We start from the raw sequence: 20,255 nt of genomic DNA, 5'->3' as shown, positions 1-20,255 counted from the left end.
AGCATTGCGATCAATTACTAAACTTTGGTGCCTGCTGTACTAATACAACTCCACCTGAGGTCCCAAATGCACATACAGTTTAATGTTATTACTGGGTAAACCTGATTTTAATGAACTACACAATCCACAGTAAATGGTCGTGACTGATTTTCTAAGGCTGTGTTTACACAGGCAGCACAATTCTGATCTTTTGCCCAATTATTAACTAAAGAGCTGATCTGATTGGTCAAGTTAGTGGGAAAAGTTCAGAATTGGACTCTGTGTAAACTTGGCCTAAGAAGGTATTTTACATGCACATTCAACTCATCAGTCCAATATTTATTTTGAAAGTAGTTTAATGATTGTGTTTACAAGTCAAATATATTTTTTTACTTCTTGTACAAAAATGCATTTTTCTCCTTCAAACAGCTTCTCATTGGTTGCTATGTGAAGAGGACAATTGTCTTACATAAGTTAGGAGAAATTCAAGTATGTTTACAACAATGTTACACATTACAATAGACTTGGAGGTAGGCCTATAATTCTATTAATTTAATACATTGAGGTCTTCATTGAGGTAAAAGTGTATTGCAGTCAGTGTGCAACATCGTTATTTGTTTTGGATAATTCATCCAAATATGATTGTATTTTTATTTTGCATGATTTTGAAGTAATTTATTATATACCCAAATCAGTGCAGTCAATTATGTTCCTGCCTTTTAAATTATATTGTGAAATGGCTGATGAAACCAACACTGTAAAAGTGTGAAAACATTTGATTAGTGTTATTTCCTGATAGTTGCTGGTTGAAAATACAATCTACACAGGCCCTTCTGATCAGCAGGTTTCCATGGGTATGAGTTTTGGCTTTCCATGGTGACATCACCATGTGGTTAATTGGTTAATAGACCATGACCAATAAGAGTTCCAAACCCCTCTTCCAATAATGGCTAGTTGTCAGTTTAACCTTCCCACTCAGACCACTCCCAGACAGTCCTAGTCAAATTCTTGCTTGAAAAAGTTTTGTGCTAAAAAGCTTCTTTAAAAAAAAAAATTGTGTGGAATATATATTACAGTAAGGTATTTTGTTAACTATAAATTATTTGATGATGATATAAAAACAGTTGCATTGGGCCTTCAAAGGTGCAACCAATACTGCACAAACATATGCAGAACTATTGTTTGTGGATTGTGAAAAGGCTTGTGCAATACATGCAAGTAAACATTTCTCAACGTACAGTATAGCATTGAGCTCCCAAAATGAGTGTTTAATATGTATGTTACGTTTTCTTTTGATCTACACCATGTTACATTTGACATGGAATATAACTTGATGTTGTGGTAAAGTTTCTAAACACCAAGTCTGGTTGCTTCTGCTCTGCTAGCAGGTGGGGCCTACATATAACACTTCATATTTGGATTCAAGCACATTTTGTATATTGTTTTGCCTCCCCCATTTAAATTAAGTGAACTATCCTGGTTAAGATTAATTTAAATATTACTGCTACCAAAGTATATTTGGAACTATTGAATTGAGTTTGAATGGCAGTTTGAATTCATAATTGTCAAGCACGTCACCCCCTCCTCAGTTGGCAAAAGATGAATCAGCCAGGAGACAAGCTAACCAGTCCGCTACTCCACCGACGAACCGCTGCACGGCCTAGGCTTGGGTTACAACCATGTGACTGGCTGCATGGGGGAGGCGAGACTGTTTTTTTAGGAGCGCGACACTAGGGCTTACTATTTCTGATACCGAAATAGCCCACTGTCAGGTGGAACCTTACACATTGCGCTCGATTTCCAATTTTACCAAAACACGGTGGAAAAGACGCACATGTAGTGAACGGAAAGTGCATTTCAGTGGGGGGGGTTTGTCCTAAGATTTTGCAAAAATATGTGCAAAGTTAAATTTTTCCCACTCTTAGGTACATGTAAACATCCGTGTGACTTGGTATGCATCCTTGTTGCATCCTTGTTTTGACAGTAGTGCTTGACCATGTCAGATGGCTGTGTGCTTTCCTCCATCTCTGAGCTGTGAGAGTAGAGAAATTGTAGTAGTTTACATTGAAATAAAAACCATTGGAATACTATTGATTGGGATGGCTGTTATGGAATTGCTCCAATCTTAAATAAAGTACTGACCCATTATCTAAATGTAGCCAAATCCCATCCATTTTATTTTATGAGATTACATGCAGCCTTCTATGATAGCCCACAGCCTGTCAACCAATATATACTGATTTATTTTGAGGACTCACCATTTTCTTCTGGTTACTGAGACAGAAAGTGCATATGGGCCTGAGTGGGGGGCTGCTGCTGTTGATGTTGGTGCTGCTCTGCAGGATGCTGTGGTACCCGAGACAGGGCTGTCCGTCTAAACACTCGTCCCCCAGCAGCAGCACGTTGGCAAGGTGGGAGATGTAGCTGGACGCCAGGCGCAGCGTCTCGATCTTGGACAGTTTCCTGTCCGCTGGTTCTGTGGGAATGAGGGTGCGCAGCGCGCTGAAGGCCGTGTTCACGCTGTGGGTCCGGTCCCGTTCCCGCGCGTTGGCTGCCTGCCTCTGTTTGCTAACGCCCTGCAGACGCCTGCTGCACCCCCTCTCCCTCTGCCTGGCCCCCTCCCGACCCCCTCCCTGGGGGCTACAGCCGCTGCCCGTCGACTTGTTGTCGGAGCTCTCCTCGCTTCCGCTATCCAGTTCGTCCAAGTCGGAGGGGAAACCGTCCGGCGCGGCACCCTGTTCGCTCCCTGTGGACTTCATGGTGGACCTGGCTGGGTGTCTAAGGCGGGGGAATGAGTTGGGATCTGGGACTGGCTCTGCTCCTGTGTCTGTTTCATGGTGACTGCTTTATAAATGCAGAGTGAAAATAGCACCTGGGACCAGCTGCCACCGTGTGATCCGGTGACTGGGGGTGCGGGGATCCTGCGCTAACTGGGCTCACGCCATCCCCTTGGCAGAGCATCATGCCATTTCTTGAATAACGGACCCTTTCTGGGCCCGGTCACCATGCATGTGGTCTCTGGAAACAGAAAGACAGGTGGAGGCTGGAGAGGAGAATCCACCGGTCGTGGTTCTTTGGGTGCTTGAGGTTTATATATATATATATATATAACCCCCACAGAGAGCCAGCACACTCCCACTTTGCTCCTAACCCCTGCCCCTTGACCCCTAACCCTTCCATGTTTGCAGATCTGTGGAAGGTGGAAGCAATATGGTGGAAGCTTGACCATCACACTGCTTATACTTATCCAGCCCCTTCAGATCTGCAAGCATTGAGGGGTCGGGGTGTGACAGTGTGACTGCAGATGCACGACATTAACCCTCTCCCAGTCTCAGCCCATGTAAACACAGTCGTGCTGTGACTCTCTACTCCCTCCATCACGAACCTTCATTGTCTTATCTCCTGCTTCCTGGAAGTCTTTCATCTTCTCCCGCTGATCCAAATGCCGGTCTAACTTACCTGAAGCCTCAACAACATACACACAATCGCACACACGTCTATTGCACGCTGTGCGAAGGTCACGAAAAGATGATAAGGCTAATCTTGACATAGTGAAACCATTCGTCCGGTTTACGCGAGGCCACTGTGTCAGGCAAATGGCGGATGTTTTTTTTTTTTTTCACGTTGCATCGTGTCACATTAGGATGTGTGTTCCTAGAAATCCTGTCACTATTATTTGGTGAAGTGTTTCGGGGGAAGTGCTACTTCGTTACAGCATGTCAACAATTCTCAGAACTCAAATTCAAACTCGGTTCAAACCCCAGTGAAGGAATCACTCCTTGGTCTTAGAGTCATGACACCAGCTTCAGTGCTCTCCGACCAGGACCGTGAGTGAGTAGTCCAGGTGTATCAGTCACCCTCCAGCTGTTCCTCCACCCCATGGCAGTCTCCCCATTAACTTGTGCCATCTTTAGCCTTGATATAAATATCTGTGAATGTACAAGTCACTTATATAGTGTTACTTCAGTCAAATTTCAGATCATCATACCAAGATTTTCATCATGATACCAACAATAGTTTTAGTGTTCCTGAGAGCACAAAGTTGTGTGAAAAGAGAATTATAACCACAGCAATTGCACATCAATAGGTTGGAATGATTTCAAAGGGCCAACTGAGCTAATCAACGCAACCATATATTGTGGAAATGAAAATATTAAACATTAGGGGAGTTGATTTGTATGTCCGTTGTCAAGTTGTTGTTTTGGTATTTCAGGTCTACACTACGGGTTATATAGCAATAGACTGCATGTCATCACTAGATGGCAATATAGCACTGGTGTGGAATTACTACGAGCCATTTTGACAGAAGTACTTTTGACAGCCTTTCTTTGTGTAGGTGGGCACGGGCATACATCCACAGAAACGGAGCTGTGTCAGCCGTGTGTGGGCTGTGTGACAGCACATTGGAGACTTACTAGTGACAAGTGCGTGACATGTTGACGTAGCAGCTCTGTGACTAACACTGCTGACAGAGGGAGAAGAGCGAGAGGAGAGGGAACGATTGGTGGGAGAGAGAGGAGAGCGAGAGAGGAGGAAAAAGGAGAAAGAGAAGGAGAGGAGAGGAGGGGGCTGAGAGATTCAAGGAACAAGGTGCAGGTCTACATGCTTGTCTGTCTGTGCTAAAAGAGTGGTGTAGTTAGGTGTAGCTCAGCTTCTTCTTTCATTTAGTAGGGTAACATTAGCAGCTGCTTCTCCCCTTCGCTTCTGGACCATTATGCAACATTGGGAAACTTTGCACTTCCCAAATCACTTTGATTATCACCCATAGATGTGTACAGGCACATTTGATTGGTAACTAGGGAGGGTTTAGAAAGATCAGACAATGAGCCTGGGGACTAACGAAGGACAGGGTGAAAATAGAGAGAGAGAGAGAGAGAGAGAGAGAATAAAATAAAATGCATTTGTATTTGTCACATGCATCGTAAACAACATGTGTAGACTAACAGTGAAATGCTAATTTACGTGTCATTTTCCAACAATGCAGAGTTAAACATAAAAAAATAGAAATAGTGGCACAAGGAATATATACACAGTTAATAACGAATAACAATAACGAGTAAAAATAACATGGCTATTTACAAGCAGTGCCAGTACAGAGTCGATGTGCAGGGGTAAGAGGTAATTGAGGTAGCTATGTATATGTAGGTAGGGGTAAAGTGACAAGGCAACAGGATAGATAACAGACAGTAGCAGCAGCATATGTGTTGAGTGTGAAAGTGTGTGTGTGTGTGTGTGAGTGAGTGAGTGAGTGAGTGAGTGTGGCGTCAGTATGCATGTGCGCGCATGTTATGTGTGTTTGGGCATATGTAGTTTGTGTGTATGTGTGTGTTGGGGTTTCAGTGTAAATATGTGTGAGTGTGTGGGTAGAGTCCAGTATGTGTACATAGGGTCAATGCAGAAAGTCCAGGCACCGATTTGATTAGCTATTTAGCAGTCTTGTTTAGCAGTCTTATGGCTTGGGGGTAGAAGCTGTTCACGGTCCTGTTGGTTCCAAACTTGGTGCACTGGTATTGCTTGCTGTGCGGTTGCAGAGAGAACAGTCTATGGCTTGGGTGGCTGGAGTCTTTGACAATTTTTTGGGCCTTCCTCTGACAGCACCTGGTATGGATGGCAGGGAGCTCAGCCCCAGTGTTGTACTGCCCGTACTCACCACCCTCTGTAGTGCCTTGCAGTCGGGTGCCTTGGAGTTGTCGTACCGAGTGGCGATGCAGCCAGTCAAGATGCTTTCAATGGTGCTGCTTCTGAGGATCTGACAGAGACATTCAGACAGACACAGAAAGGTAAATGGCGGTTGTAACTGAATTTGCCGGAAATGAAGATACATTGTCATTGCCGTGACAAAATGAACAGCGTTTTTATTTAACGTGAGCAATTCCGTTTATTCCAAAATAAACACATTACCATAAACTAATATCTTTCAGCATCCTGTGAGGGATGAACAGCAGAGAACACAACAGTAATTTCCCTAACAAAGTTTGTTTGGCTTCTCAAAGTTTTGACCGTGAGAGACAATCACTGAGGGTGGATCTCAGGCCTTCCCGTGATATTTACCATCCAGGAGTTAGTGAGGGGTTGCCACAGAATTATTCGGAACACTATTTCAAAAGCAGAGGCTGCTTGCTTGGGTTGAACTAGAATTAGCTGCCAGTATGTAGAGTACGGGGGATTAGAACAAAGCTACACAAACATCAACTGACTTGCAAAAAGACTAATCCTACTGAGCTCAAACAGGGCAACTAAGACTGATTTTAATGAGATTTGAAAACCGAAGACAAAAGGCTGCTAGAGCAGAATAGCCTGTCAAAATTGGCTCAGAGGTGATGCAGTTTGGTGATGGTTTTATCTGTTAATCCCCATTTCCTCCTCATCCTCCACCTCCAGTGACTCACACAGTGAACGTCTGTGGCCCCTGGGCTAGGTAGGCATCCCTCTAACCCCTATCCCCCTAACTCCTTCACTGCATAATTATCAGGGGGCTCATTTATAAATGGTTTGGTATGCACATATTTGATCATAAATTGTTCATGGATATTACAAAAGGTGTACCACAGGGGTCAGTACTGGGACCTGTACTCTTTACTATTTACATAAATAATAATGGTATATCTGTTAGCTTGTAATATTAATCTGTATGTAAACAACACTGTTATAAACAAAAAATGAAACGTCTTCAAAGGTCCTCCAAAGTAACAGTCAGTATCTGGTGTGGCCACCAGCTGCATTAAGTACTGCAGTGCATCTCTTCCTCATGGACTGCACCAGATTTGCCCGTTCTTGCTGTGAGATGTTATCTCACTCTTCCAGCAAGGCAAGACAGAGTCCTGAAAAAGGGACGTTTCTTTTTTTGCTGAGTTTATACGTCATTGCCCCAACTGTTGACCAGGCTTTGATTAGAGCTGCACAAAGCAAAATGGGACCATCACGCTCTCCCAGAAGCTTGGCTGGTGAGTAAAACCTGTGAATTCAGACAAGCAAAAGATATGATGGTACGCACTCATAAAGATGTTGCATAAAGCTTACTTAATTTCTTTAATTATTTTCACTGAATCAGGGATATTCTACACAGACATTATGGCTTTGCAGCCTTCTTCAGTGTGTAAGTACAAGAAGGCTGCAAAGTGCCGACCCATCACACCTTTTGTATGTTTAGAGCTGCAATCTGACCTTGTTCCCTTAGAGCTGCAATCTGACCTTGTTACCTTACAGAAACTGGTTGTCTTAAAATGTGTACTTATTGCTGGCAAGACTAAATATATGTTATTCTCTAGTTCTCACAAGAATGTTTCAGATGGACTACATATTTATTAATTGGACGGTTCTCCCGTTGATCGGGTTCCCGCCTACAAATACCTGGACATTTGGGTTGACCAAGTGTTATTGCTTATGAAAAAACAGACGGACGAGCTCGTGAAAAAGCTAAGATTTAAAGTGGGCTCCTTTTTTATAAAATAGATCTGGCCTCTCCCTAAATAGCAGGAAGCAGGTTGTACAGTCATCCTTCTTGCCAGTTCTTGATTATATGATGACACCATTTATCAGATTGCAGAAGCCACTACTCTTAGACCTTTGGATGTCGTCTACCACAGCGCCGTTTGTTTTTATCAATGGTGACAGGTTTAATACTCACCACTGTATCCTGTATCAAAAGGTTGGCTAGTCCTCATTTAAAGTCCCGTAGATCAATTTATTACTCCCTATTTGTTCAAATCCCTACTACACAAGCTTCCAACTTACCTAACTTTGTTGTTAATGTATATGTATATATATATATATTTTTTTTTAAACATGAGATACATAACCCGGTCACATGGTTAGTTAACCCTTGAGATTCCTCGGGGCTCCACCGAATTAGGTTTTTAGCTTTAATTAGGTTTTTAGTTTTAATGCACCTCATTACTGGAACCAACTGCAAAAGAGACTGCAATTGGACACTTTGATGCCGCTTGGGAAAATGTAAATATTGATTGGGGAACTATTTACTAAGTAATGTGGCTGTTTTCCTGATTGTTTGTTGTGCTGTATTTGAGTTTGTTTTCTGATTTTCATTTGATTTGGTCTATGAATTGTATGTGCAGGGCTATTTTGCAAAAGAGACTGATCTCAATGGTGACTCTCTGTTTAAATAATAGAAACATTACACAAACCGCATTTCTTCTCACATTTTAAGAAATCATTGCATGCAGAATGAGGATCGAGACTATGTATTGTACATAACAAATGGACTTTAATATCATACATTGCCTGGGTTTTATTTGTGAGTAATGAAAAACCCTATTTGATGATATTTACAACAGTATGAAATTATAAAAGATCAGACAACCAAATAAATAACAATTCCAAGTGAGTTTTTAGTTTGATCGTAAACTGCCAACTTGATGAGTTTGTTCCACAGTAAAAAGGACTGTGTTGTGCTTTGTTTTAATCTTTTAAAAAAGCCAGACTTTAATAGATAAAATACAGTATTACTGGTTCTAAGAAAAAAAATTATACAAATATTATACATACATTGGTCATGTACAGATCCTAATATTTGGAATTGTGCCGTATATTACAATTTTGTTTTTGAAGAAACAAAAGCCGTGGGCATTGAGCATCCTAATAGTCAGTGTGGTGGTTCCATTAGGAGTTTCATTGTCTTGTTTCAGCCCAGCTTCTTCAGTACATAGCTCCCAGTCCTCCATTAGCCTCGTGGAATTGGGAGCTGAAAAACACCACACATATTTTGGCCACACTTATTCCACCGTGCATCCACACAGTCTTGAAGTGGACCAGCAAATGCAAAAAGCTGGAAAAGCCCCCCCACCAATAAGAGATTTCTGACTGTCAGTAAGCTTAGTGCTCAGCTTTCAAATTATATTCCCAATTCCTCTCTTGATTCCAGTCACAGTAAGTGCTGGGGGCATGTATCTACTTACCTTATGGGAACACAGGACCCCGGAATACCCTTTCCTGCAGGCACATACATTAGGGCGGATACACCGGCTCCCATAAAGACACTTCTGTTCACAGAGTGCTGTAGAAAGGATAGAGAAAATCACAATGTGGGAATGATACATGTGAAATGAAAATCACAATGCAGAGAAGAGAGAACGTGAGAGAGAGAGAGAGAGAGAGAGAGAGAGAGCAGGTGAGGGACAAGTCCTAAATCAGCCTCGCATCCTAATAACGACACTGTCATAACGACAGAGCTGACACTAATCTCTCTCTGCTCATATTACCACCCTGAGGATTCTGGGTAAGTCCCAGAGAGGGGTCCAAAATGGAGCCATGGCAACACAGTTACCATAATCATCCCATCAAACCTCTGAATCATTGCTATGCATAGCTAAATGCGTACACTATGACGGAGTCTGCCTTTGAATTTATGACAGAAATTATTTTATTATGCACTTGGATACCCCTGTGTGGACTGAATTCTCTCTGCTTCTTGTTCTGAGTTTATAGATTTTACTGCGCTGTATATTTGGGAGAGTTACTTACAGCTATTAGTGGTTTGATAGAAATAAATAAATAGGGCCGAGGCAGAGTAAACAGAAATGATGAATCATCTTTACGGACGGCGACTTCACTTTAAAGGGAGTTAAGTACTTTTCTCATGACTCCCGAGTCATTCTTCAAAGTCACGTATTGGCTGGTTAATGCTGGGATGCTGAACGAGCTTTATGCAGGAACTATTAGTAACACTCTGATGAGATGTAGCTGTTAGTGTTTGTGTGTGTGTAACAAACACACAGCTGATTTTTAACGTGGTTAACGTGGACCAGGTGATAAAAGTTGTTAACGAGGGGAGCTTCTTCAGCATGGTGGTGGTGAGAGTGGGCTGACGAGGGACGTTTTAGAGACATATGAAACTGGCAATAAACGTCAATGAAAGAGAACTATTGCAAAATATACTGTGTCCATAAAATGTATATAGTATGTAAAAGCTGGAAGTAGAAGCCTAAGTGTTATTGTTTATTAGTTTACTCCAATTAGGGGAGGGGTGGTAGGGTTTGTGGGAAATAATAAAGGATAATACTTTTGAAAAAATATATACATACATTCATATATATATTTCCCCCCAAAATATATGGGGATTGGAAATGATGCAGACAATGACATTTATGAAAGCCACAATCTATCTGCATTATTAAAGCTGATCTTCCCCCTTAGAAAATAAATACATTAATAAAATAAACGTCAATAAAGATTTTTATCAGCGGTAACTTTGGGGGAATAACCACTGTCTAAATCAGTTTCTCATTGGTAAGTGTGTGTGTGTGTGTGTGTGTGTGTGCGTGTGTGTGCGTGTGTGTACGAGCAGGCTCGTGTATGTAGGCGTACTTACGGGCTTGGCATAGCATGCCCTGCCAGCCTGGAGGACAGTGGCAAGTGTTATGGCCAACACACTCTCCTCCATTCAGACACTTCTGTAGACAAGTGGCTGGGGCGAGACAAACACAACACCAATCAACTCACAAACCACTGCTTATGAATGAGTTATGTATGGCTTATGAATGAGTTATGTATGGCTTATGAACGAGTTATGTATGGCTTATGAACGAGGTATGTATGGCTTATGAACGAGGTATGTATGGCTTATGAACGAGTTATGTATGGCTTATGAACGAGTTATGTATGGCTTATGAATGAGTTATGTATGGCTTATGAATGAGTTATGTATGGCTTATGAATGAGTTATGTATGGCTTATGAATGAGTTATGTATGGCTTATGAATGAGTTATGTATGGCTTATGAATGAGTTATGTATGGCTTATGAATGAGTTATGTATGGCTTATGAATGAGTTATGTATGGCTTATGAATGTTCTAAATGTATTGCGTAGGGACCATTTAAATAAAAAGAGTGTTACCAGAACATCTTTTGGTATGTTGTAATTGTGTTCATATTGTGTTATAAATAGGCTAATAGGCTTGTATAAAGCGGCTTACAATCTGTTTACATTCTATGCGACTACCTGCTGCCATTAAATGCTTGTTTGTGAGGGCATGACAGAAGCCTGCCATCGGTGAACCACCACACATCCCAAGCACCATGATGAATTGTTTCCGTATGCACATGCCTCCACAGCTAGCAATGGAAGCATCTGTTTACAGGTGGCGGCGCAACTGTGGAACTCCTACGTGAGCCCACTTACGTTTATCGCACCGCTTTCCTCTCCATCCAGATGGACAGTCACACACATCTGGACCCACGCACCGCCCGCCGTTCATACACATGGGCTCACACACACCTGCACCGGGGATGGAGGGAGAGACTCAAACTTACCAACTCAGCTCATACATATTCACCAGAATAATTATCCACAGTATCTTGCATGGCAGAGAGATTTTCAACTGACCCATGCATTTACTGTACCTGATAGGCGCAATCATTGCCATGGAGAGGACAGACAGTTCGACAATGAGCACATTGCTGAAGCTGTCACGGCACTAATAACCCATTAGTAGCAAGTTGGTAATGTATAGCTAAATTAAAACCTTGACGTCAAACCCCCCTGCATGCAGCACTATTCTTAGTCAATAGCACTCCATAGCGTCAATCTGACTATTCCCAGTCTCCACATGAGGCTCTGAAATGTTGGTTCCTGCTCCCTCGGGCGGAGCCTCTTACTGGGTGCATCCGTCAAATGCTTCCCTCATCCATATGGCTCAATTTACCCGCCAATATGCTGTACATTAACAAGGCTCTTGAGGGCACTTTGTCAGGCTGACACATATGGTGGTGGGTAATAGATGATGATGATGATAATGAGGAGGAGGAGGGGAGAAGGGGTAGAGGAGGAAGAGAGGAGGCGGAGGAAGAGGAGGCGGATGAGGAGCAGGTGGAAGGGGCGGGCCATGGAGGAGGAGGTGGCGTGGCTTTACTCACTTTTTTCACAGCGCCATCCGGTGTATCCCTCGGCGCAGGAGCAGACACTGTTTCTCATGCATACGCCCCCGTTCTTACAGGCAGGGCTGCAGACAGCTGGGAAACAGCAAGGGATTGAGAGAGATGGGAGAGATGGAGAAAGATAGAGATAAAGAGAGGTGGGGAGAAATGGGGGTGAGAGAGAGAGAGACAGAGAGAGAGAGAGAGAGAGAGATGCACCATTTCAAAGAGGCGGAAACATCACTCCATTGATCGATACAGTAGTCCGTCCAAACCCGAGGCTTCACGATATATGAGGGACAAAAACAGTCCCCATTAAACAGTTACTTAGAGAAATCCCTTGATAATTGGACACAGTGGAACTCTGCCAGAGCCCTTGATGGGCTCCCTCAATTCAAACCTAAACCCCTGTCAATCTATTGGATTAGTTTCCCTTTCATTCAACAAGTAAATACACAAGTTAAAACTCCCACAGCGGGCCCATGACTCTGTGTGTTGTCAGGATAGTATGTGGACAAGGACATGGGCGGACTGAATTGTGTGTGTGTGCGGCTCAGCTGGTAAGAGTGTGATTGCTAGCAATGCCAAGGTCAATTCCCGCAGGGACCACACACTAAAACTGTATGCAGCCACTTTACTGTAAAGCACTTTGGATAAAAGTGTCTCCTAAGTGCAACAATTAAATGAAGAATGTGTTTTACCGTTTTGACACTGGGCGCCGTAGAAGCCCCGGGGACAGCCACATGTGTTCGGACGAAGACAAGTCCCTCCGTTCCGACACATAGGGAAGCACACAGCTAGACAGACAGACACGTCAACCAATCAATCAAATCAACCAACACATCAACTGACCAATCAATAAAGCCCTTCGTACGTCTGCAGCTGTCACACAGCGCGTTACAGCAAACAGACCTCAAACCCCCCCAAAAGAGCAAGCGGAAGGACAGGAAGGACAGAAGACACCAGGAAGAGTAGCTGCTGCACGAGCAACAGCGTACTGGGGATCCTAATCAACTTTTGAAAACCCTGTTCAGGACCAGAGCTGTACCTGTCTCACAGGAGGGTCCGGTCCAGCCAGGCAGACAGGAACACTCATCAGGAGACACACACTCTCCTCCGTTGTGACAGTGGCGGTTACACACCACTACGGAACAGATAGATGGGAGAGAGTGAGCAACACAGAGATACGATATAAACTGAGTTATTGACATAGCATTGTTCTGTAAAGTTCTCTACCTACAGTATATAGTATACCCCAATTGATGTTAAGTTAAAAAGAATACAAGATTAAAAATATAAAAACATTCAAACCAATGAGGGTTCGTAAACTTTAAAGCAAATTATCTCAGAATCCTATTTTGGCAGATAAAACCATATAATTCCAAAGTCACAATATTACTAAAGTGGCTTATGTTATAAACCTTTCTATCTCTAGCAATACAGTTCTATTTAATTCTGCGATGAGGAGAGACACAGCATTGGCATGAACACCATTGGTTTGCCATTCAAATCCAATCCAATTTCAACGTGAGTAACCTGACAAAGATAAATAAAAGCCTAGTTAAAGGTATCAAATCGTATCAAATGTTTTTTGTCACATGCGCCGAACACAACAGGTGTAGACCTTACTGTGAAATGCTAACTTACAAGCCCTTTAACCAACAAAGTAAAAAAAAAAAGGTAATTTTTTAAAATAAAATGAACACAATAAAATAACAATAATGAGGCTATGTACAGGGGGTACCAGTACTGAGTCAATGTGTGGGGGTACAGGTTAGTTGAGGTAATTTGTACATGTAGGTAGAGGTAAAGTGACTATGCATAGATAATAAACAGCGAGTAGCAGCAGTGTAAAAACAAAGGAGGGCTGTCAATGTAAATAGTCCGGGTGGCCATTTGATTAATGGTAAAATCTGATTAAGGTAAAAGCTGTTAAGGAGCCTTTTGGACCTCGACTTGGCGCTCTGGTACCGCTGGTACCGCTTGTCGTGAGGTAGCAGAGAGAACAGTCTATGACTTGGGTGACTGGGGACTTGGACCATTTTTTGGGCCTTCCTCTGACACCGACTAGTATGTAAACTCAGCAAAAAAAGAAACGTCCCTTTTTCAGGACCCTGTCTTTCAAAGATAATTTGTAAAAATCCAAATAACTAAACCGATCTTCATTGTAAAGGGTTTAAACACTGTTTCCGATGCTTGTTTAATGAACCATAAACTATTAATGAACATGCACCTGTGGAACGGTTGTTAAGACACTAACAGCTGTCACAACTTCCGCCGAAGTCGGTTAATCTCTCCTTGTTCGGGCGGCGTTCGGCGGTCGACGTCGCCGGTCTTATAGCCATCGCCGATCCACCTTTCATTTTCCACTTGTTTTGTCTCGTCTTCCTGCACACCTAGTTCTAGTCCTAGTCCCTCTGTTCCCTCCATGTCTGTGTGGGGTATTGTTTATTGTCAAGGTTGGCACACTTCCGGCTGGTTTGCGCCGGGTTTTGTTTTATTTTACCCGTGCTTTGTGCCTCACTTGTTCTTTGGGCATTTTGTGTTGTGACGCGGTTGCGTTCTGTTTTATGATTGCCTAAGTAAAGTGCTTTGTCCGTTCATCTCTGCTCTCCTGCGCCTGACTTCCATGCACCAGCTACACCCACCATTGACAACAGCTTACAGACGGTAGGCAATTAAGGTCACAGTTATGAAAACTTAGGACACTAAAGAGGCCTTTCTACTGACTCTGAAAAACACCAAAAGAAAGATGCCCAAGGTCCCTGCTCATCTGCGTGAACGTACCTTAGGCATGCTGCAAGGAGGCATGATTACTGCAGATGTGACCAGGGCAATAAATTGCTATGTCCGTACTGTGAGAAGCCTAATAGAGTGCTACAGGGAGACAGGATGGACAGCTGATTGTCCTCGCAGTGGCAGACAACGTGTAACAACACCTGCACAGGATCAGTACACCTGAACATCACACCTGCGGGACAGGTACAGGATGGCAACAACAACTGCACGAATTACACCAGGAATGCACAATTCCTCCATCAGTGCTCAGACTGTCCGCAATAGGCTGATAGAGGCTGGACTGAGGGCTTGTAGGCCTGTTGTAAGGCAGATCCTCACGAGACATCACCGGCAACAACGTCGCCTATGAGCACAAACCCACCGTCACTGGACCAGACAGGACTGGCAAAAAGTGCCCTTCACTGACGAGTCCCGGTTTTGTCTCACCAGGGGTGACGGTCGGATTCGTGTTTATCGTCAAAGGAATGAGCATTACACCAAGGCCTGTACTCTGGAGCGGGATTCATTTGGAGGTGGAGGGTACGTCATGGTCTGGGGCCGTGTGTCACAGCATCATCGGACTGAGCTTGTTGTCATTGCAGGCAATCTCAACGCTGTGCGTTGCAGGGAAGACAATCTCCTCCCTCATGTGGTACCCTTCCTGCAGGCTCATCCTGACATGACCCTCCAGCATGACAATGCCACCAGCAATACTGCTCATTCTGTGAGTGATTTCCTTCAAGATAGGAATGTCAGTGTTTTGACCCCCCTTTTATCCAGGGATACATTATTCAATTTCTGTTAGTCACATGTCTGTGGAACTTGTTCAGTTTATGTCTTAGTTGTTGAATCTTGTTATGGTCATACAAATATTTACACATGTTAAGTTTGCTGAAAATAAACGCATCTGACAGTGAGAGGACATTTCTTTTTTTGCTGAGTTCAGGTCCTGGATGGCAGGAACTTGGCCCCAGTGATGCATTGGGCTGTACATGCTACCCTCTGTACGTGGAGAAGCAGTCATGTGCGTGGGTCCTACATCATTTGAACAATGTGTGAGTGATGGCATATTCAATTTGCATGATGAATGATTTGTGATGATGTGTGCTGAACTCACTGGTCTCACATCTGGGGCCCACAAAGCCGTAGGGACAGGAGCAGGTTCTGGGTCCCACGCATGTTCCTCCATGCTCACAGGGCAGACTGCACAGAGCTGTGGGTGGAGATGATATGAATGTGTTATGCATGGGTTATGAATGTGTTATGCATTGGTTATGAATGTGTTATGAAGTTCTTCTGTAGGTAGCCTTCAAATAAAGTGTTAACGGGAAAATATTCACGGCGATAAGCAGCAAGGCTTTGCCCTCACAGTTCCACGTCAGTTAGCTAGGACTAGGAACCAGTGTCTCACTACAGCTTGGTTAGCCTTATCTCCATTGCATTGGTGGGGTGGACTCTGACTTTGAGCTGTAGGTGGCAGTAGTGTTTCAAGCCTCTGTCAGTAATGTGTCAGACCAGCTCAAGGAGGGAGGGCTTATCAAATGCTCACAACTGCTTCCTTAGATCTGCACTCGCACGCACGCACGCAGGCAGACAGGCAGGCAGGCAGGCACCCAACTATACAGTACCAGACATAGACCGGCATTCTCTCAGCAGTGCCTTTCTGTTTTTTACTGATGAGCTTGCTTTCGCTGTGCGACAACAAGCTCCTGTCTGTAGTCTGAAACAGCACACAGAGACAGTTCTGATTGGCCCTAACGAGAACAGATAGGCCGCGTCCGATATGGCACCCTATTCCTTACATAACGCACTACTTTTGACCAGATCCCAATGGGCAAATGTGCCATTTGGGAGGCAGAGGTATAATTACCTGTCTCACACGTCTCCCCGTGGTTGCCTTTCAGGCACTCACACGCCCCCGGGGCGACGCACTGGCCTCCGTTCCTACACTCAGGTTTACAGATCGCTGAGGAGAAGATTGTAAAGACATCAAACGATGCAAAAGGTTGGGCAAGGCATGGGAATCAAAAACAACATCAGAATGATGATGTGGTATTTTGAGAGGCTAAGAGAGAGCTAGAGAGTGAGAGGGGAGAAGAGGGAGGGAGAGAGAGCAAGAGAGAGAGAGAGAGAGGGGAGAAGAGGGAGAAAGAAGGGAGAGAGAGAGAGCAAGAGAGAGAGAGTGAGAGGGGAGAAGAGGGAGAAAGAAGGGAGAGAGAGAGAGAGTGAGAGGGGAGAAGAGGGAGAGAGAGCGAAAGGAGAGAAAGGAGAGAGAGAAATAGAGCGAGAAAGAGAGTGAAAGACAGTGTTTTACCTGTTTGACAGTTGGTCCCGGTGTAGCCTGGTTTACAGCGGCATGTGTTGGGAGCGGCACACTCCATGTTCCTGCCACACGCATGCCTGCACACAGCTATAAATAACAGGCAGGCAGGCAACACACACACACACACACACACACACACACACACACACACACACACACACACACACACACACACACACACACACACACACACACACACACTCACACACACACACACACACACACACACACACACAACCATAGGCCAATTACAAGCTGCTTCCATCTATTCCAACTCCAACCTCACTTACAGCATCTGTACAGAAACATATGTCAACTCAACCCAACCCACGCTGCTCTGGTACAGGGAGCACTCAGCTAGTCATCTTGAAAAACGACCATCATTAGGATGCCTTTTGGAGAGGCTAGAGAAAGGCATCACTTTCAGTCATTGAAAAGGATTGATGCACAGGTGGTATTCAATACAGCCGGTAAATAGCAAGGGTAAGGGTCCTCTATAATGGGCCAGTGATAATAGATAGCATTTCTCAAAGCAGTAGCTCTTTCTCAAGCAGTGATACAGTGATAATAGATGGGGTTTCTCAAAGCAGTAGCTCTTCAGCAGTAGCTCTTCCTCAAGAAGAGGGATCAACCGTAGGCCTACTTCACAAGCCTCTTCATTTTTTGCACCTCTCATGTTCCTTGTTCTCATGTTCCTGTAATCTTTTGTTTTTAAATAAATCAATAAATCAATCCAATAAAATTACCTCTGCATGTTTGTCTGTCTCCGGTGTATCCCAGGGGACACCTTCCACAGTGGAAGCCCCCGTCCCTGGTGGGTTCACAGGGGACCCCTGGGAAACAGGGCATGTCAGCGCAGGTCAGAGGCCGCTCCCGCTCCACTGCCACAGTATTACTGATCCTGGTCCCACGGTGGAGGTGGGGAGACGTGGCCCTGTGGAGGGGGGGAGTGTAGTGGTGCTTCCGGGCAGGGGTGGTGAGGGCGAGGGAGACCAGGGGTTCCTGTGGGTGGTCAGGTAGGTCAGAGGGGTTCGAGCCAGGCCCCGTCAGTGCTCCGTCGGCGGAGAACTCGGACTCAGAGAGGGAGTAGGTAATGGAGGAGAGGGCTGCGGTCAGCGGGGCCACGGCTTTAGGGAGGGTCCAGGGCTTGGTTATGGTGGGCACCACTACCACATTTATGAGCTTCCCTTGGGTTGTCTGCCCGGACTCTGCGTTGGCTGAGGAATGGGGTGGAGTCACCTTGGATTGGGGTGGAGTAAACTTGGATTGGGGTGGAGTAACCTTGGATTGGGGTGGAGTAACCTTGGGGTAGGTGGAGTATGGAGGAGTAACCTTGGAAGAGGTGGCACTCTGCATGACAGCTACAGACTCTCTGGTTGTCACCTTGAGTGAGGTAGCGCTGGCATTGGCACCTGTTTTGGCACGAGTCCTAGTGAGGGCACTGATGGCATGATGCCTGCCCATGGTGAGGCTGTTGGAACCTTCAGGTGACATAGGGGTGTGTCTAGGAAATAGGGGTGTGGCCGCCTCTCTCCACCCAGTGATTGGCCCTCGGACGGGCGAGAGGGGAAGGTGCGGGGGGCTCTGATAGGCTCCCCTGGAGACTGGCGAGGAGAGGGAGGAGAGATGTTTGACTGCGTGCCTGGGGGGCAAGGTGGGAAGGTGGAGTTGGGACACTTTACTGTTGCTGTGGTGGTAGAGTTTGCTGCTCTTGGCTATTGTCAGCTGCTGCTGGGTCAGGTGAGGGTTACCTGAGGGGAGATGGGGAGATAATGATGTGACACAAAAAAACTCTATACCTACAGCTGTATAAGGTTATTGTCTTAGAAAAAAGGATTCCTAAAGGGTTCTTCGCCTGTCCCCATAGGAGAACCCCTTTTAGTTCCAGGTAGAACCCGTATGGGTCCAGGTACAACGCCTTTGGGTTCCATGTAGAGCCCTCTGCAGAAAGGAACCAAAAGGGTTCTACCTGGAACCAAAAAGGGTCCTTCAATGGTTTCTCCTATGGGGAAAGCTGAAGAACCCTTTTTCGATTCTAGATAGCACCTTTTTTCTAAGGGTGTAGGGTTATGGTTGTGGTTGAGGGTTAGGATTGAACTGGAATGTAGACACGCTGGACTCTCCAAATAAATGTATAACAGCAGTATAAAATGTCATTGCGTCATCAGACACAGTGCAAGAGAAAACAAAGATGTGTTAAATATCTGTTCTAATCTAATTAACATCTGCTATAAACACTGATGTTGACACAGAACATGGTTGGAACAGAATCAAGACCATTGGACGACTCATGGGAACAATAAAGTTATTTAAATTCGAATTGAAATTAAATTAAAGTGTTCCCCGACAAATATTACCCGACACCAGCTTTACTGACATATTGAGAGACGCCACCCAACGCTTCATTGATTTATTGTCCCCAACTGAGACTGACTGGAAACATCACCTGTATTGAAACCTCACAAAAGATGCCCAAATCACTTCATAGAGGAATCTGATACACAGTGAGGGAATTATAAACCACACACACACACACACACACACACACACACACACACACACACACTGAAAGGGAACTGACTGTATAGAAACTCATGCCAACAGGGTTGGGTATTAAACACTTATGTGATTTAGAAAGGTGGCGGCACAAATTATGAGATGCACTAAAATGATCTATTTAGTACAATTAAGAAAAATGCCATCACACTGGCTGGGTAAAGAAACAAAAGACATAAACACTGCCCAAAAATATTGAAACACTAAACTCGTCTGTGCTCTTCCAAACAACCCGGCATGGGTCCTAGCCACTCAATAGTAAATCAAATCAAATTGATTTATTTAGCCTTTCATACATCAGCTGATATCTCAAAGTGCTGTACAGAAACCCAGCCTAAAACCCCAAACAGCAAGCAATGCAGGTGTAGAAGCACGGTGGCTAGGAAAAACTCCCTAGAAAGGCCAAAAACCTAGGAAGAAACCTAGAGAGGAACCAGGCTATGAGGGGTGGCCAGTCCTCTTCTGGCTGTGCCAGGTGGAGATTATAACAGAACATGACCAAGATGTTCAAATGTTCATAAATGACCAGCATGGTCAAATAATAATAATCACAAGTAGTCGTCGAGGGTGCAACAGGTCACCACCCCAGGAGTGGAGGACTAGTAGGACTGACTAATGATGGAAAATACTTGAACTCTCACTCTAAATAAATGTGTTTAAATGTTTCACATCCTCATGAAAGACGAATGCATGAGAAAAGCAAATTCCACTGACATTCATTTATCATCTGGAAGTGCCTGCGGTTGA

General features: G+C 44.4%; 2 protein-coding genes across 2 annotated transcripts in view; both read right to left on the bottom strand.

Annotated features, from left to right (window-relative positions):
- Positions 1-327: 327 nt before the first annotated feature.
- On the bottom strand, positions 328-2,803 carry LOC115129656 (basic helix-loop-helix transcription factor scleraxis-like). The gene is made up of 2 exons (XM_029660259.2): positions 2,238-2,803; positions 328-2,011 (listed from the first exon to the last, which is right to left on the bottom strand). The coding sequence occupies exons 1-2, from the start codon at positions 2,736-2,738 to the stop codon at positions 1,979-1,981; spliced, it is 534 nt and encodes a 177-aa protein (XP_029516119.1). The 5' UTR covers positions 2,739-2,803; the 3' UTR covers positions 328-1,978.
- A 5,380-nt stretch (positions 2,804-8,183) lies between these two features.
- Positions 8,184-20,255, bottom strand: part of si:ch211-246m6.5 (von Willebrand factor D and EGF domain-containing protein) — a 48,628-nt gene continuing 36,556 nt past the window's right edge. The window contains exons 25-35 of the mRNA XM_029660244.2: positions 17,699-18,703; positions 16,944-17,039; positions 16,500-16,595; positions 15,747-15,842; positions 12,900-12,995; positions 12,553-12,648; positions 11,852-11,947; positions 11,118-11,213; positions 10,307-10,402; positions 8,895-8,992; positions 8,184-8,680 (exon numbers count right to left, since the gene is read on the bottom strand). Coding sequence (XP_029516104.2) covers positions 8,660-8,680; positions 8,895-8,992; positions 10,307-10,402; positions 11,118-11,213; positions 11,852-11,947; positions 12,553-12,648; positions 12,900-12,995; positions 15,747-15,842; positions 16,500-16,595; positions 16,944-17,039; positions 17,699-18,703 — 1,892 coding nt within the window. The 3' untranslated portion in view covers positions 8,184-8,659. The remainder of the gene's footprint in view (positions 8,681-8,894; positions 8,993-10,306; positions 10,403-11,117; positions 11,214-11,851; positions 11,948-12,552; positions 12,649-12,899; positions 12,996-15,746; positions 15,843-16,499; positions 16,596-16,943; positions 17,040-17,698; positions 18,704-20,255) is intronic.

The sequence above is a fragment of the Oncorhynchus nerka genome, linkage group LG5, assembly GCF_034236695.1.
Source record: "Oncorhynchus nerka isolate Pitt River linkage group LG5, Oner_Uvic_2.0, whole genome shotgun sequence".
Lineage (NCBI taxonomy): Eukaryota > Metazoa > Chordata > Actinopteri > Salmoniformes > Salmonidae > Oncorhynchus > Oncorhynchus nerka.
Note: the sequence above shows the minus strand (reverse complement) of the source record. Positions and strands in the feature narration are given on the sequence as shown.

Excerpts from the sequence above, each read along its gene's own strand:
- LOC115129656 (XM_029660259.2), bottom strand. The coding sequence starts at position 2,738 with ATGAAGTCCACAGGGAGCGAACAGGGTGCCGCGCCGGACGGTTTCCCC. Across the intron at positions 2,012-2,237 it reads TCAGTAACCAGAAGAAAATG|CTCAGAGATGGAGGAAAGCA; the intron begins GTGAGTCCTCAA and ends CTACTCTCACAG.